The sequence below is a fragment of the Camponotus vicinus genome, unplaced genomic scaffold, assembly GCF_025532165.1.
Source record: "Camponotus vicinus isolate PSW18456_S1 unplaced genomic scaffold, iyCamVici1.0 SCAF_11, whole genome shotgun sequence".
NCBI lineage: Eukaryota > Metazoa > Arthropoda > Insecta > Hymenoptera > Formicidae > Camponotus > Camponotus vicinus.
Window position 1 is genome coordinate 12,461,085 of NW_028141947.1, and position 17,994 is coordinate 12,479,078.

The following is a 17,994-nucleotide window of genomic DNA, read 5'->3' on the forward strand; positions in this document are numbered from 1 at the left end:
AAATCTTCTAGGGACACTAACCTGTCACACAAAGATGTGTTACCGACGAGGTACTAAAGACGGCTGTGGATAAATTTTCACCGGGTGGGCTCGATGGATAATTAAAAAGAACAATGACATTACCAACAGCGTTTTCATCTTATCAAAAATAAAATGGCGAAATGGAGAAAACATTTTATCGTATTCTTACGAGTCTCCTTAGTGTGAAATAATAATAAATATTCATAATTAATGAAAATTTATGAAAATTGCGACATCAGAAATAAATGTAATTAAAAACAATCCACTCATTATTTTTTGAGAGCAATACATCTAACAGCAAAATATCTGACATTCGCTCAAGGGATATAAATATATACATATATATCTCGACAATTAACATATTTCGATAAAATATGTAATATAATGTATATCACGCCGATTTTTCTGAATCACTGACACTTATGACAAATAAAATTCTTTATATGTACAATAATAAAGAAACATATTTTACAAATATTCTAGTAAATCTTTAGGCTACATTACATCTATCGAAAAAAATATTATTACGAATATCTTTCGTGTGTTCCGAAAATTATATATTAAAGTAATTTTATATATATAAATATTATATTATATTATATCGATTTTATATACTTCACAATAAATTGATATAAATTGACACAGATTAATCTTTGATATTTATCAGTTTTTTTTAAATAATTAAGAATTTAATTTTAACGCATGTATAGAAATCCTTAAATTAATCATAAATTAATTCTTCTGAAAGATCTATAAAGCATTAAGATATTCGAGAAAGACTTTGCAAAATATTTCATACACATAAATATTTCTTCCTTTATAAAAAAATATAAAAGAGATTCAAATGTCCTATTCTAATTTAATGAACGTTTTTTATATTATTTTACTATAATTTTCATAATATTACAATATAATATTTTAATGCTCTATATAATATAATGTACTAAATTATAAAGTATAATATAATTATAAAATATTATTATTAACGGCTTTTACTGCAGGTTAACTGCAAGTTGTGTTTTTTAATTTTTAATCACTATGCCTTTCTGTCCAACATATTCTCTTCGTCAAGTCTTTGGATTATTAGTCAATGGCTTTTGTTACATTTCTCTGTCCCAAGATCATAAGTACTTGTCGCGCTTAATTCTTTCTTCCTGTGGAGTCCATTGGAATCTGTGATCCATTTGTCCTCAGGCATTCTTCAAAGATGTTTAAATCATTATACTCTCCTTTTCTCTATTCTCTCAATTAATGTCTCTTTTGCTTCGATTTTATAAAAAAATATATATATATATATATATATATATTCCTTTCAAGAAGTAGGATTGTTAGGGCTATTTTAGATGATCATTAAAATTTTTTTAATATTCCTTTAATGCTAAGGAAAATATATTAAAATTCCAATATATATATATATATATACGATCTCTACGAATCCGTTACCTTAAAGTTAAATAAAAGTTTTTCTCACTTACCGGCACTGATGCGCAACAGCGGAGTTGTTGTTCGAAGCTACGCTGTCTGTAACATACAAATATAAAATTCATTTACAATAATGTTCCCAAAATGCAATCAATATTTTAAAAAATGTTTATCGCGCGGAATTTTATATCCAATGTATAAAATAATAAGCAGAGATAAACACGTATGGAAAAATTTTATAAATTTTTGAAACTGTTTTTTAAATAGAAAGTTTTGTATGATTTTTATAAAAATCTTTCTCCCTAATTTTCTCTTTAATTCATTTAAATAATAAGATCGAATTATTGTTCATTTATAACGATTTATAACAATTGATATACAAATAATAGATATTCACAATCAGGTTGCTCCGCCGATGCAAGATGCCTCTCCCAGACCTCCTCCTCCTCTCATGTTGTTGACGCGCGATACTTTTAACGGCACTCCCGCACTCACGAGCGATATTTTTATATCGCTATTTTCGCTATTTTACGCGCGATACTTAACGGTTTCCGCACTTTCGATGCGATTAAAAATTTTATATTTGATCGCACGATGTATATACTTAATATGTATATACTTTGAACGGCATTCCCGGTTTCGGTACGAGCGAAAATCCCATTTCACTTACGAAAATCAGCTTCGAGTCAACAGGTCGGGAATGCAACGATACAACGAGCAAGGACTAAGCCCAAACCGGAAAGAAGACGAAACGATTGACGGAAATAGAGGAAAATGAAGTTCACCAACTCTTTTTCGCGCATAATTATCCTATCTCGTATCGAACCTGGACCCGCTAAGCACGATTTCAGGTGCTCCGCCCGGACATATTATGCCTCCCGCGGTTGCTATATGCTACACCAGGCTAGTAGACGGCAAAAGAAGAGGATACCCACATTTTTTAAATGCTAACATTCAGCAATTTAGAAAATGGGGAGGCAACCCCTTTTACCGAGCGAAAATCGTGCCTAGGGGAATCCACTCGACTCCTCGACAGGGTTAACACACGCAGTGCGTGTGGCTGTAGACGAACAAAGAGAAGAGACCCATTGACGACCATTCCGAGCAATCGATCGAGTTCTAACTAATTCGGGCCGAATCACTTGACGAAGCACGAAGCGCGAGTGTACGTTGCATAACAACGTGTGCAAACTCGAAACATCCCAGTTAGTTGGCATCGGAAATAGAGACTCGTGACAATAAATGAAATTGGGATTTTATATGAAAAAGTCCAAAAGTTCCGCGAAAACGCGACGACACGAGAATACTACAACGCGATAACGCGGTAACGAAGCGCTTGCCGTCCGCGGCACGTTGATGGCACCGATGACGCGAAAGGGTACTTGGCTTCCCCTTCAGGCTCCTTAAGATTTATCATAAATAGAAAAATTTAAGATAAACTTTAAGGCACCATCCAAGTACTAAGCCCTCCCACCGCGACAAGGTGTACCCCATGGGAGGGTTATATTATATATAATTTTATATATAATATAATATATAGTTTGGAATTTATTTTGTAATATAGTATACAAATTTAAATTCGCAAATGTAAATGATAAATAAAAATATAAAGGATAAGAGAAAATCTATTACATAAAGCAATATTCGAAATAATTAATTTTAAAACTAATTATTGCGCGCAATTAATTTTTACATTTTTACTTTTAAATAGATATATTTTAATATTATAAATTGCGTAATATTATAAATTACAAAATAATTTATATTTCTTATAGATGTAAACTTTTAGAAATACGATAAATAAAAAAATTTCTATTTTTTTATATGTAAAATATTTAAATAAATATATTAATATGGAATATTTTATAAAACATAAGAAGTATCTGAAAATATTAATAAAAAATTTTATAAATGTTTTAATCATTTTAAAATAAAATGGAATATTTTTTATAAGTATATGTATTATATATGTTACAATTTAAAATCACTATTGAATCACTATCAAAGAAATAAAATGAAACGTGAAATATGTATATTTTGAATATATACTAATAAATACTGATAAATAATTTATATATTGTTGCGTCCGCGGAACGATATATATCGAACGCGCGCGACACAATCGGCATATGCTGACGCTCGTGCACTCGTAACTAATAACGCGATTTAAGGTGCACAAGAATTTTAATAAATCGCGAGTAACATGCAAGAATTCAGAATAATCGTAAAACGGATCACAAATAGACGCGCGTCCGCACAGCTTGACAGCTGGGCTCAGACTCTCTGACAGTCGTTGTTTATAACAAAATCTTGACAACGCGCGCGGAAACGATCTTCTTCGAAAGAATTCAACGGGTGACAAATACATTCAGCGGGACGGGACGCGGGGACGCAACAATATAATAAATAATGAATGTGATAAATAATTTATATTAATGACTCACATCTTATTGGTTCATCCATTTCCAAAACCACCTTTTTTCTTTTGCTTTCTTCGCTGTTTCCTCGTGGCACTTCAATCCTCGTTGCACTCATTTGAATTCCTCGTTGCATTTACACTCATTCACGAAAAGTTCTTCGTTGCATTTGCAATTGTGTTCAGAGAAAGAATTTGATAATATATGAAACGTCTCACATCACTACTTCACTGCTCAAGAACCACTGAGCGAATGATCGTAAGTCAGAAACATTACCGCGGTACTGTTTATATCGCCAAGGTTGACTATGTAAAGAAAGAATTTGATAATATGTGAAGCGTCTCTCACGTCACTACTCAAGGTCACTGTGCGAATGATAATAAAGCCATGTAACATATTAACAATAGCGCGATACTCGTTTATCAAGGTCGAACACGGTATTATTGATAATTTTCGTTGCCGAAATATTTTCGGTAATATAAAATATTTGCGCGAGGAATATTAAATTATAGAAGTATTTTAATTTATTGATTAAGATGAATTGATTATTTATTAAACTATTCACCATGAAGTCTTTCGTTATGCTAATTATTCGCATTTATAATTCGATTGTTTTATTTCGTGTTCCCTCATAATCTAAATTATATTTAGATTGTCAAGTAGAAGGATAAAGTAACACGGATGAAATATATTTGACTCTAAATATTAAAATAATAATTAATATTCGTAAAAATCGCAACGATCGAAGTGATTATTTAATATTTTGGATCCTATCACTTAATCGATTCTCGATTAAATTGTATATTGTTCAATTAATAAGGACTTATTAATATTTATAGCAAATTATGTTTCGGTACTAATCGTAATTATGTTTAGTAAAAAAATTACAATATACGAAGCGTTTCTCACCGTTACTTTATTACTCGAGAGTCACCGTGCGAATAACGACAAAACCGTAACATAGCGCGCTACTGTTTACATTTTATATTACCAAAGTCGAACACCGTGTTATCGATAATTGCCGAAATGTTTTATATATTGATAATGAATGATCGTGATTCGATAAAAATTTATCGTTGCGATACAGTTTCATGTTAATTAATTTTTAATTAATTAATTTTTATTAATATTTACAGTAAATTATATTTTCGATGTGAAATTGATTTTTACAAGCAGAAATTATTACTTTAATGATATTTATAGAATCAAATATAATTCGACCGCGACACTTTCTCTCGTTCTATTATTTAAATGTAATTTAGATTCAAAACGCACAACACACACACACACACACACAAAACAATCGAATCATAAATCGAAGTAATTAACATAATGAAAAGCTTCGTGATACGTCAATCCTTTAACAAATATTATTTAATTAATCTATATAATCTAAAACACTCCTATACACTTTAATGTTCCGTATATGTTAAAGTACGTAAAATATTTCGGCAATAAATGGACAATAACACGTTCGGCTTTGGCAGCGTGTTTACATGTCACGGTCTTGATATCATTCACATGATAACATTCGAGGAGTAAGGTGCGAAATACTTCGTATATTATCAAATTTTCTCTTTAACAATAAAACGCAATCGCGATTAATATTGAAACATAATCCGCTATGATAATTATTATTAATACTTGCTAAATTTTTAATTGTAATTATTACGCAATCGGGAGTGTCGTGCCAAGTGTCACGATCGTTGCGAATACTAATCTTAATTAACTAATCTTAATATTGTTTTCAGGAGTGAATGTGAATGCAACAAAAAAATAGCAAAGGAGAGGAAAAGTAAGTCTGAAAAAGCACTGGACAACGTATGGAGCAACAATATGCGTTAAGTAATTTATAAATTATTTATCATTTATATTCAGACTGTATTATATATATATCATTTTATTTATATATTAGATTTATATATCATTTATATTCAGATCATTTTATATATTGCTTGTCCTTTTTTCATTTTCTCGATAACGATTCTCTCTCTCTCTCTCTCTCTCTCTCTCTCTCTCTCTCTCTCTCTCTCTCTCTCTCTCTCTCTCTCTCATTCTAAATTATCTAAATTATTTAAATTTTTAAATTATATTAGTATAATCCTAATCCTATCGTATCGTATCGTATCCTAATCCTATTGTATCGTATCGTATCCTAATATTATCATATCGTATCGTATCGTATCCTAATCCTATCGTATTGTATCGTATTATCATTATCATATTGTATCCTAATAAGATTAGGAGCAATCGTTTTATGTTGGATATAATTGCCGAAAACCATTAGAAATATGTTTTTCAGTGAAAATGATAAATTTTACGTTTTTTGGAAATGTTAAAAAAACTATTAGTTTTAAAAGAGGGGCAATTGTAGATTCGGACGGCGCAATTAAGGAGCAATCGTTTGAGCTATAGTTTATTAAAAAATATGAACTTTCAGCGCTAACTTATTTCCGGTCATTTCACGCACATAGCACGGAACAAAACCAGAAATTGTGCACATTACATGTTACCCTCTGAGAGCATTAGTGAATCCTGACTTCATAGTTCCACGTTTTTAATGTCCATAGAGGGCGTATCGCTTTCAGGAATCATTTAAAAGTGGTATGCTCATGATACCCCTCAGTCTTCTCTCTGGTGTGAATAAGTTCTTTATATTGGTGGCATTTACATAAACGTAGAAGCATCAAATCAAACGTAGTTGAATATGTCAGACTTCGTTCGGTTTAATTTGATTTAATTATTTCGCCGCTCAAACGTAAGATTGGGTAAACGTTGGCGTGTAATTAACGATCAGAGAGGAAAGTGAAAAATCTCCTTAATATCATCGCCGCAAATATATATATATACCAAAACACATTGGAAAAATGGCGGAGCAGAGTGACAGAAGTCAATTACCGCCCGGCTGGGAATGCAGATACGACATTCGTAGTGGTCGTCCGTACGTATAACAGAATATATACACGATTTTTTATTAGCAAAAAATTCATATAAAGGTCCTAAGATCAAAATCTTGTATCGATACCAATAATTCATGTTTGTCTAACGTAAAATACATAGCTTGCATATGTGTATATAACGCATAGATATTTAAAAATTTTAAAAATAGCATTTTATTTCAAAGATAGATAAATTGTTAACATATTTGTTGTAAAAATAGCGCACATTTATGAAGATGACATTTTGCCTATTAATTGACACGTTTTGAGTTCAAGGAGATTTTGTCTTGCGTTAAGTGCACTTATCTAAAAATATTTATCGAAAATCGATATGTATAGTATTTCTTAATGTAAGTAATTAAATATAGTTGATATGTTGATGTTTTGTAGATATTTTATAAATCATTTCAATCGTACCACAACATGGGAAGATCCAAGAGTAAGGTACTGGCAGTATTCTCAGTATATTCAATCTCAGAATTCAATGGCTCTGAGTTCAGCTACTACTACTACTTCTCAAGATATTCCTATGCAGGTCAGTTAACAACAATATTGAGAATTAATTAATGTTACTTTTAAAGCTGTTATCATTATTATAACTATTATCGTATTATTTTTTTTTTATAAATATATAAATTTTATATGTGTAAATAGAGGACAAATAACTTTAGTGCAATTTTTTTAATAAATAATATTTAAATTACTTTTTAAATTGTTTTAAGTTACTTTTATCATTACTCGATATATCTCAGATATATTTAATTGCCATAATTTCTATGCAAAGAAATATACTAGTAAAAAGTGCTGAAAGTAATACTACATGTATATGAAAGTTATAAGCCTTCTTTAAAGTTCCTAGTTCCTTATTGACATTATACTGAATGATAAGGTCAGAAGTGAAAAATTTATGTGAATTTTATTTATGCAAAATGCATAGAAATAAATAAGTTTTTTTTTTTAATATGATCATTCGTATCATCATATGATCATTCTATATTATCAAATGATAATATAGATTAGTAGAATATATTTTTGCTGCATATAAATCTTTTGGCAATTGAATGTTATTACTTTTATTATTATTATTATTATTTATATTATTATCATTATCATATTATATAATTTTAATTTTTAATATAAACTTATAATGTTTTTTGCAACGAACGACTTTAAAAATCATTTATTATAGAAATCATTTTTTTGTTTACTTTGAGAACTTGTTTTTTATGTCAGCAATTAGTACAGTTTTAAAGTCGAAATATTTGGATTTTTTTATTTCATGGAATATTTTCTTTTCTTTTTTGACTATTTTTCCAAGAATTGAAATGCAACTTTAATGAAGAAACTTTGATTTTTATTTACATTTTATTACATTGTTAATATAATGTATCTATTTCTTCATAAGAAATATATAATTGTGCGATATGTTTCTGCCTTAACTTGATGGAAACTATGAATGTAAACTGCCCGTCTTCGTTTGAAGCGTGCGAAATCGCGTACTTTCGTCACTGAGAAGAGCGTGAAATAAATAAATTAGGATTTCCCTGTCTAAGTGTTCTTACTAATATTAAGTCGGTGGGACTCATTGTGTTTCGGCTGATTATTCGTACATGAATGATCGTAGTTCATATCTTGGAAGGAATTCGAGTGAGGAATTCAATGCAAGGAAGAGGGAATCACAATCGTGTATTATAATTTTCGACCAATTATACATATATATCATGCGGAATATCATGCTTCTTGTATGATTGTAGAAGAACAGGCAAGAAATAGATTAAGAAATTCGCTCGTCTCGCGAATCATTAGCTAACGACCGAAATATTTTATCATGGTATGGCTATAAAATAATCGGATTGATTTTTAAAAATTTTTTTGTATACCAAACTATCTCCAGAAATAGTACTGTTTAAAGCTTCAAGTTAGATCTTTCAATTGTAAAAGTTTCATTATTATATACATATCTATGAATCATGAAATACGTCGATAAAAAAATCGATAAAAATTTAATGTCATCACGAAATATTAAAAAAGTTTTTAGGATAATCGCTAATAATATTTATCCCTTTGATCACCTGCTCATTCACTTGATTTAGCATTCTGTTTCTGTTTCTAAAAATCTTTTGAAAATTCCAGTGAAAAAAATTCACGACAGTATTCTAGTGATTCAAGGGATTGCGACTCCTTGAAATGATTTTAAAACCTCTTTTAAAATTTCTAGAAACCAATCAATAATTTGCCCTGTATCGATAAGGCATATTTTGCAAAAATAAATTTGCTTTTGTTTTATACAGCTTTAATTCGATTATTTTATAGCCACATCTCCTATGATTCGTTTTTATTATATTATTATAATTCTTTGTAATTTCCATTTGCTTTTCTTTGAACATTGTGGATAACAATTTTATTTTATTAATCCTTTAAAGTCATATGGTTCATTTTGATCTTACCGTTATTTTAACAATAGTATATCACAAGTCTTAATCAATAATTAAAATTTACTTAAAATTTATTTTTTAATATGATCATTTTCTACAGATGTCAAGGAATATATATAAATTTTTGTAGATTTTTTTAAGCATCTTGAGACAGCTAAAATTGCGACAAGACATCGTGATCCATATGTGACCAGAAACGAAGCAAAAAAAAATGTGTGATATACAAGGATTAATAATTCTCAAGAACTTGCATATTGTTTTCGTTCCTTGCACTTTCCTCGTTTTTTCATTTCCGTTTTTGCATCGTTTCCATATTATTTTTACACTGCTTCCACACTGCTTTTGCATCCTTTTCGTTTCTATTTCCGCACTGCTTTTACGTTTTCGCATTATCTGTGCAATATTTCCACAATGTTTCCCCCTTTGCACCGATTTCATATCATTTTTGTATCATTTTTGTAAGTTTCTACATCATTTCCATATTTCTTTTGCACCATTTCTGTATTGCTTTTGCAACTGCTTCCATATTTGCACATTCTGCATTTGCATATACACCTTCACCAGCTTTTCGCATTTACATCCCCGGTTCCTCCGCACATATGTATGTACATATGTATGTACATAGTATTCCAGATTATTCCTTAAAAAATCGCTCAATTTTGCATAGAAAATCTCTAAAACATTTATTAGGCTTTTAAGTCTAATAATTTATAAGTCATTTAGTAATAACTAGAAAAATATAATTTTTCATTAATTTCTAGCAACGATATGCAAATTTACGTGTGTATATGTGCGCGTGTGTGTGCGTATAGTATAGGTGTAGATGTGTGTAAATTTCCATTCTTACAATTAGCATTATTTAGGACTAACGATATATTAGCCCGCTGTCAATATAGCATGATGTCATATTATGCTTAGTTTTGATTTAATTTCTGTTGACATATTGTGCCAACACGCAATATTCAAATTTTATTGTTTTATACCAAGGAATTTCTATTTAATTTTTGTAAAATTTAGATAAAAAAATATTGTTATCCACATTACAATAGATTTTTTCATTAATGTATGATTACTCAAATAACATTTTTTGTGTAATGTTGTTACTTACAATATTTATTATTCAAGAAAAAATACATATAAAACATTCTTCAATTTTTATAATAAATATAAATTAATTTAATATATTAAACAAGAGGATCTTTTAAATATATTTGACTTTACTTTATTACTGTGAAAGCGTACTAATCATATGAGATAGAAATATGAAACGATAAATAACAATAAATTATTATAACGTTATTATCCAAAAAATAGAATTTCTAATACATTATCATATCTTTGATTTACATCTATGTAATTGTGTTGTCTGTTTTATATGTACAAAAATTTCCTATCTCGCACTTAAATTACATCATATCTTGTCACACTTTAAATGTATGTATTCTTGTAATACACACGCTGCATTTGGATAACGCACAAAAATATACCACAAATAAATAGACTGGAGGAAGCGGAAGTGGTGGGCACTTAAGTTATGTAGGTGGTCATAGAGCTCCGCAAATTTATCCGACACCGTCCCCTTATCATAATCCACAACTAGCATTTTTACCTCCCAGTGCACAGGTAAGTAGATATTTATATTGGACCAACCTCTCATTCTCATGAATCATGCATGGATTTATCAGTAAATTATTAATCATAATTTATAATATAATCTGTAACATAATCTCTTTCAATTGTTATATGTGCAGGAGCTGAAAACACCACTATCATTGAAATCTACCAGTGCAGTAACAACTCGGTTCGGTGATTTAACTTTAGAATCCCCGACTCCAGTAAGAAATACAGAGACAAGTTTTACTCAAAACTCCGACTCTGAATTACAAGTGGCAAAAATCAACGCTGTATTTCCAACAGTTTCTGATACACATATTCGTCTTTTACTGAAAAAGTAAGTTTCTTATGCAATTATCTATTAGCAAAATTTTCCATCTGAAATTTAATACTTATATTTAGTACATTTTCATGTCCATAATAAACATTAATATCAATAGTATGAACATGGAAATATGAAATATCAAAATACTAATATTTTAACATAAAACTACCATGTATAGACGAAATTGTAAATTTTTCAAGTACATTGGTTGTTTATCCAAGTCCTCAGCTACTATTTCCTTTAATTAGCACTATACAGACTTAGTGCTAAGTCGACAGCCAATGTCTTTCAGATACCATAACAGAGCAGCTTTGGTCATGAGTGCCCTTCAAGTGGAAAAGAATCCTCTTTGCGCCCCAGGACCATGTACGCCTGTAGGAGTGCATTCAAATTATACAATTCCGAGATGGCGTCTACCAGCTCATGCTATACATGCAGCACTAACATTGAGTCCGCCTCGCGGAGTTCGGCCAGCCCCTAACTCCCCAAAAATGAAACTTAGGTTTAATTACATATTCATAGTTTCAGTTTCTCATCACCCAGTCTGGATGCTAAATGTTGATATCGTATCTTGTGATAATTTGAAAAAAATATCAGACAAGAAGTATTGTTTTTTTTGCATTGTTGATATTATTGTCTAGTATATTTCATACATATATATGTGTATATATATATATATATATATATATATATATATATATATATATATATATACACGATATTACAGTGGAATTTCATAATAGTGCACTTTGAAATAGCACATTTCTTTTATATGTGCTAGATAATTCATGTAATCATGAATGAAAATAACAATTCAACTGTGCAGCAATACATATATCTATAGGTTTCTCCCAGCAGTGTACTTGAAAGGACATATTCGTACAAGTTTCGTATGATTCTGAATTTTACAAAAGTGGGGATAATGTCGTTAGAATATTTCAAAGCTCCGTACAGTACGCTATTATGAAGTTCCGTTGTATTAATATTATATAGCGATAGCATGTATGAAATCATAGATATCCTTGAATTATTTTTAGATATTAATTGAAATGCAAACTTTATAGTAGATTAGCCGATTTTTCAATAATTTATGTTATGCACGATAGCAAATATTAATATTAAATAATAATTTACGACAAATTTATCCTTATCAATATCGCTATTTCTAATTTGTTATTATCTTATTGTTTTTAAGAAAAAAATTCGAAAAATATTTTATTATATTCATCAATATGCAATTTTAGATATATTTATTATTCTGATTTTATTTTAATTTTTAGTTATTTCCTTCTCTGACTTATATGCAGTACATAGATATTAAATTTTTGTTACTTAGAATAGTTTGATTTATGTTTTATATTACATATTTTTATCTGTTATTTATATTTTGTCTATTACTTATTTATATTAAATATTATATTTGTCTATTATTTATTTATATTAAATATTATTGTTTTGTATTGTTACAGTTAGATATCTTATAAAAGGAATAAAAGAGTTTTTGCATGCATCTTTTTAATGTTATATCATTTATTATAATAAAATAGAATTATGCATATTTACAGATATATGCGCATACACACACACACATACATGTATCTTATTTTATTTCTGAAACATCCTTTTTACGTAATATGACATTAAATAATTTATATAATATATAATAATATAATACACATATAATACATATTTTTTATATAAAATGTGTCAACTCAAAAATTGTTTTATATATAGGATGAGAATTTTTTTTCCTCTATAAAAATCTGTAAAAACATCAGTCTTAGCGGAAATTAATTTACGTAAATATTATAGTTTTAATAAAGATTTAATTTGAATAAAGTTATATTGCATAATTAAATTTTTTTCATATATATAATTAAAATATTTAAATTATGCAATATATTATAAATGATCCTATTTAAACTGCAATTTATCTGAAATCATTTTCGCTAAAATCAAATTAAAATCGAAGAAAAATAGAATAGTTACAAAGCTGTTAAAATTTAGTTGTGTGCTCCGTCCTATATATACATATATGTATAACATTCTCCAAAATTTTTTGGTTAAAATATTATAGCAAGAAAGTTATTGAAAAATCAAATAATAAAAGTATTTGCTACTTTTTATTTTAAGTAACAGTTTTTGAGATATAAAGATTTGAAAATGGCCAATCGCAGATTATGATTAGATAATCGCTAAGATAATAAATGTAAGATAACTAAAAAAGAATCGCCTGACTTTAAAATATTTCAATTTTGTTAATGTCATATAATGAAAAGTATTTGCATCCGTTTCTATTGTTTGTACGCTATAGCAACAGTATAATATTTATACAATTTGCAAGTCATTAAATATAATTAATGACATTTTATTCGTTACGTTCTTACTTATTCACAGTGCATTCATTAAATTACAAATCAATACTGTGCATTGTACATTATCGTATGGTAATATTACGGAAAACGCGCATATAATTTTTTATTTAACATCAATAAATGTGTAAAATGCATAACTGTTGAGTCTACCGTGTGCGTGATTCATGAAATAGTGTTTAAACGTAGTCTGTGATTGAACAGCTTTAAACTCTTCTACCTGAAAAATAGCTGCTTGAAAAACAAGTATAAATACTTTTATACAACCATTTAATTTTTTTTATTTGCTATAAGATTTTAACTAATTTTTAAAATTTTTGAGATACCTTATATAAACAAGAAAAAACTCATTTATTCTAAAATGAGATAAAATTCAAGCATGATAGTATATGTGCATGTATATTATATCCTAAAAAAGTTTAAATAATGATAACTATAGAATAGTTAATCGTTAATTACAATAAAGAAAATTTTTACTACATATTTATTTTTAGATATCAGTTGAATATATATTTCAAGTAAAATTAATTATTAATTCTTTATGTATGTTATTAATTTACTAATCTGATGTACACAAATTATATTTAAATAAGATTATATTAGATCATCTATTGATTTAATATGATAAAAGTTATAATTTGCATATTATAAAAAAAAATATATTAAATATATATGATATATACATGCATCATGTTTGTATGTTACGTACATAATGATAACATAATTATATTGAATATTTATATATGTTTGTGAAATATGTGTACAGGTACCTGAAAAGTATATTTCCAAAAGTGGACGAAACAATATTATTGGATATATTAGAACAGAGCGATAATAATGTGCAAAAGGCTTCTGAAAAACTGATCGATTTAGGATATGAAAAACGAAATACTTTTCCTGCCAAGGCTGTAGCAAAAAAGAAAGAAGAGGAAAAGGTAATGAATTTTTTGTCATATATAACATATATGCTACACACTGTCTTTCTAATAAAAAAAATAAATAAATGTTAATAAATAATATATTAACTAATGAAACTACTTCTAATGATTTTGATCTTGACATATATTGTTAAGCTCTGATTAATCTTTAAAAGCAATTGCTCATTATTTATTAACAAATAAAAATGCATGCAACAGAATAAGCTTATAATGAAAAATTCAAGATCACAATTTATAAGGATATTACTATATTACATATTTATATCAATTTTTGAGATCTTTAAACAGCTTATATAAAGGCTTTTAACAGCTCATATATTTGCCTAAATGTGTATGTGTTTATATGTATGTACATACGTGCGTGTTAATAGGTAACGATATTTTTATAAACTGTGTCCATTATTTTTTATTGTCAATTTATGTTCAAGCTGTACTTTTTGCATGCACTTTTATTTATAATTTTTTAATAAACAATGCGTGACAATTAAAATTTTTTGAAATTTAGTCAATTAGTTCTGATCTGATAATATATGTAAAGTCAAGATCATTAGAATTAGCTCTATTAGTCAACATGATTACCAAAATAAATGAAATTTGTTTTTATAGACAACCAATGAGCAAACTGTACCTACACCACCTCCACGCATGAAAAGTTTAGAAGAAAAGAATTTATGTATGTATTCTACAGTTTATATTTCTTTTTTCTACTTATTGATATAAGTATATCATATGAAAAATATATATTATAGTGAAAAAGCGCTTAATGGAAAAATATAAAATAGTACCAGATCGAGTAGTAATGCTTGCCATGGATAGTGTAGATTATGATGAAGAAAGAGCAAAACATATATTAGATATAGTAGTAGCAGAGGAAGCTAATCGTCCACTATGTACTTCTAATAGTCAAAGGTAATATTTTTACAATAATATATTCCGAATTGTATGTCTATATAGATTTCTATTTTCTTTTCTTATTCTGTTCATATGAAATATTGCAGCAGTAAAAGTAATGAACGAAAAGATAGTCCACCAGTAATGGAAGCTATAAAATTGACTGTTTCTCCGATTAAAAAAGTTAATAAAGAAGCAGAGACTGAAAAGTCGAAACGGTCCAAAAATAAGACTGAAATACCAAAGTAAGGCACATTAGTTTAATTATGTTTTAAAATATTACTATCTTGAGAGAGATATTTTTTCCATTGATTAATTCTGTGAAGTCGTATTCTTACGCTTCAACTTTGACAGATTTTGTAATTGGTCATACAATCGGGAGGAATAGTGATTTTGCATGAAAAAGATAAATTCAAAATATATAGAATAAAATCTTTTATATACAAGATTTCATTTAAAAAACAATTTTGAATATTCTATTGCATTATAATAATATACAAGTGATTTATTTTTTATAGTAATGATACACAAGTATTAAACATTGGAAAAAAATTTAATTAAGCATTTGAAAAAAAATACACAACATGAAGATAAAAAGATATTTATAGAAATTTAATACAAAAGGTAGTTGTATATGTAATAAAATAAGTAATATTATAATAATTTTTTTGTAAATTAATGAAACAAAATTTTTGAAAACATCTTTTCTTGTTGTATATTCTTGAATCTCTCGATATTGACAATCTTTATAAATACAAATGCTTATAGAGATAATGTACAGTGAATCTAAAATTTTAATACATGTGTATCTAATGAGCAATCAAAATTGATTTTTTTCTTTTTCAAAATGAAGCCTCAGGTAAAAAAATTTTATTCTATATCTTTAACTTATTTTTTCATGCTTCTGCATGAATCACTTCCTTTCTGGTTCTACTACAAGTTATAAAACACCTTATAACATTTTATTAATATTATGTATAATATACTTTAATAATAGTGTTTTTTATGTATTCTTAGAGTTTCACGTGGAACTAGTACTACAGAGGACAAAGAATATAAATCCCCATATTTAATAAAACCAATCGGATCAAACTCTGATTTAGTAAAAGGAGCAAATAATGATCTATTATTGTATGTTAAAAATATTATTTAAGATATAGTATAATTATTTATCTTGTGTAAAATATTTTTAGATATTAAAAAAACAAAAATTTTAGGCCAGATTATGCGCCATGGTCAGGGCCAGATGCAAGTTTGCTGTCCAAACAACCATTTTCAAGATCACTCGCGATAGGACATGATGCGACTTTACTTTCTACAAATAATTGCCTCGCTAAAGGTCCGCAATCTGAATTACGAAAAGGACCACTAAGAGGATTGGCTCAAGGTTCCATTTATTCACAAAGGAATGTAGCCAATACAGAGAGTCGTGGTAAATGAAATATGTGCAATTGTTTTTCTTAATATATTTTTACATCTACTAAATAGTTAAACATATTAGATTTTAATTTGGTGACAATTGTACAATTGTTCTGTTTTTGGGATTATATATATAATTATGATTTGCATTATTGAGACATGTAATCTATTAATTTTTATGTTATTGATTTAGAATGTTTTCTTAATTTAATCATTAAGAAATGGTGCACGCGTAAGATATTTTTTATTAAATCATGATTTTGTTTAAAAAAAATATTATATATATTTAATATGTCAAAAAAGTTACAAAATATGATATTGATTTGAGATGTTATAATGTCTCACGCGCGTGATGCTGTACAAAATAGAATTTTTTCCAGATTTTTTCGAATTGTGAACGAATTAATACTTATAGATTTTTGGAACAACTAATTATGAACTTAAGGGGATCCTAAAGTGACTTTTTTACCGATATAACATTATATTTCTTTTGTACCGAAATCTTTTTATTAATTGCACAGAATAGTAAATGCTTCTCCACGATTAAAGTGCACACAGAAACAAACTGGGAACCTCCCGATTTTATGTTAAAAAACAAAAAAAATTGAAAAATTACAATTTTTTTATCGGCTTCTGTAACAATATTTGCTTTGTATGTACAAAATAAGATAGGTCCCCGCTAGATATTGCACGAAGGAATATAAATAAACTTTTAGAAATGAGTTTAGAAGCATAATGAAAAAAATTTCGGTTTAGAAACCGAAATCTTTTTAATTATGCTTCTAAATTCATTTCTAAAAGTTTATTTATATTCCTTCGTGCAATATCTAGTGGGAATCTATCTTATTTTGTACATACAAACTGCAAAACTTTTATATTAAGCAAATATTGTTACGACTTTTTTACGATTTTTCAATTTTTTTTGGTTTTTAACATAAAATCGGGGGTTCCCGGTTTGTTTCTGTGTGTACTTTAATCGTGGAGAAGCATTTACTATTCTGTGCAATTAATAAAAAGATTTCGATACAAAAAGAAATATAATGTTATATCGGTAAAAAAGTCACTTTAGGATCCCCTTAAGATCAAAATTAGAAAATTTAAAATAGTAAATCCTACTCTCTAAATTTCTTAGAGTGAAAATGCACTCGAAAAATTGAGTGACTGGTCAAGTCACTCTAGTTAGAGTGATTTTTCACTCATA

At 28.0% G+C, this 17,994-nt stretch overlaps 1 protein-coding gene across 3 annotated transcripts; it reads left to right on the forward strand.

Annotated features, from left to right (window-relative positions):
• The first annotated feature begins 6,485 nt into the window (after positions 1-6,485).
• On the forward strand, positions 6,486-17,872 carry LOC145961474 (uncharacterized). 3 transcript variants are annotated; one of them, XM_083081684.1, is made up of 11 exons: positions 6,486-6,801; positions 7,190-7,334; positions 10,735-10,857; positions 10,986-11,185; positions 11,466-11,675; positions 14,312-14,480; positions 15,090-15,156; positions 15,233-15,392; positions 15,482-15,619; positions 16,392-16,505; positions 16,592-17,870. In XM_083081684.1, exons 1-11 carry the CDS (start codon positions 6,728-6,730, stop codon positions 16,812-16,814), a joined length of 1,623 nt encoding a protein of 540 aa, XP_082937810.1. In that variant the 5' UTR covers positions 6,486-6,727; the 3' UTR covers positions 16,815-17,870. The 3 variants fall into 3 exon arrangements, with proteins under 3 accessions (XP_082937810.1, XP_082937812.1, XP_082937811.1); XM_083081686.1 differs by lacking the exon at positions 11,466-11,675 and having other exon boundaries at positions 16,592-17,872; XM_083081685.1 differs by lacking the exon at positions 10,735-10,857 and having other exon boundaries at positions 6,487-6,801; positions 16,592-17,868.
• Positions 17,873-17,994: the final 122 nt, after the last annotated feature.

Coding starts and splice junctions, on each gene's coding strand:
- LOC145961474 (XM_083081684.1), top strand. CDS start 6,728: ATGGCGGAGCAGAGTGACAGAAGTCAATTACCGCCCGGCTGGGAATGC. Junction 14,481..15,089: donor AAAAGAAAGAAGAGGAAAAG/GTAATGAATTTT, acceptor TTGTTTTTATAG/ACAACCAATGAGCAAACTGT. Junction 15,620..16,391: donor AATAAGACTGAAATACCAAA/GTAAGGCACATT, acceptor ATGTATTCTTAG/AGTTTCACGTGGAACTAGTA.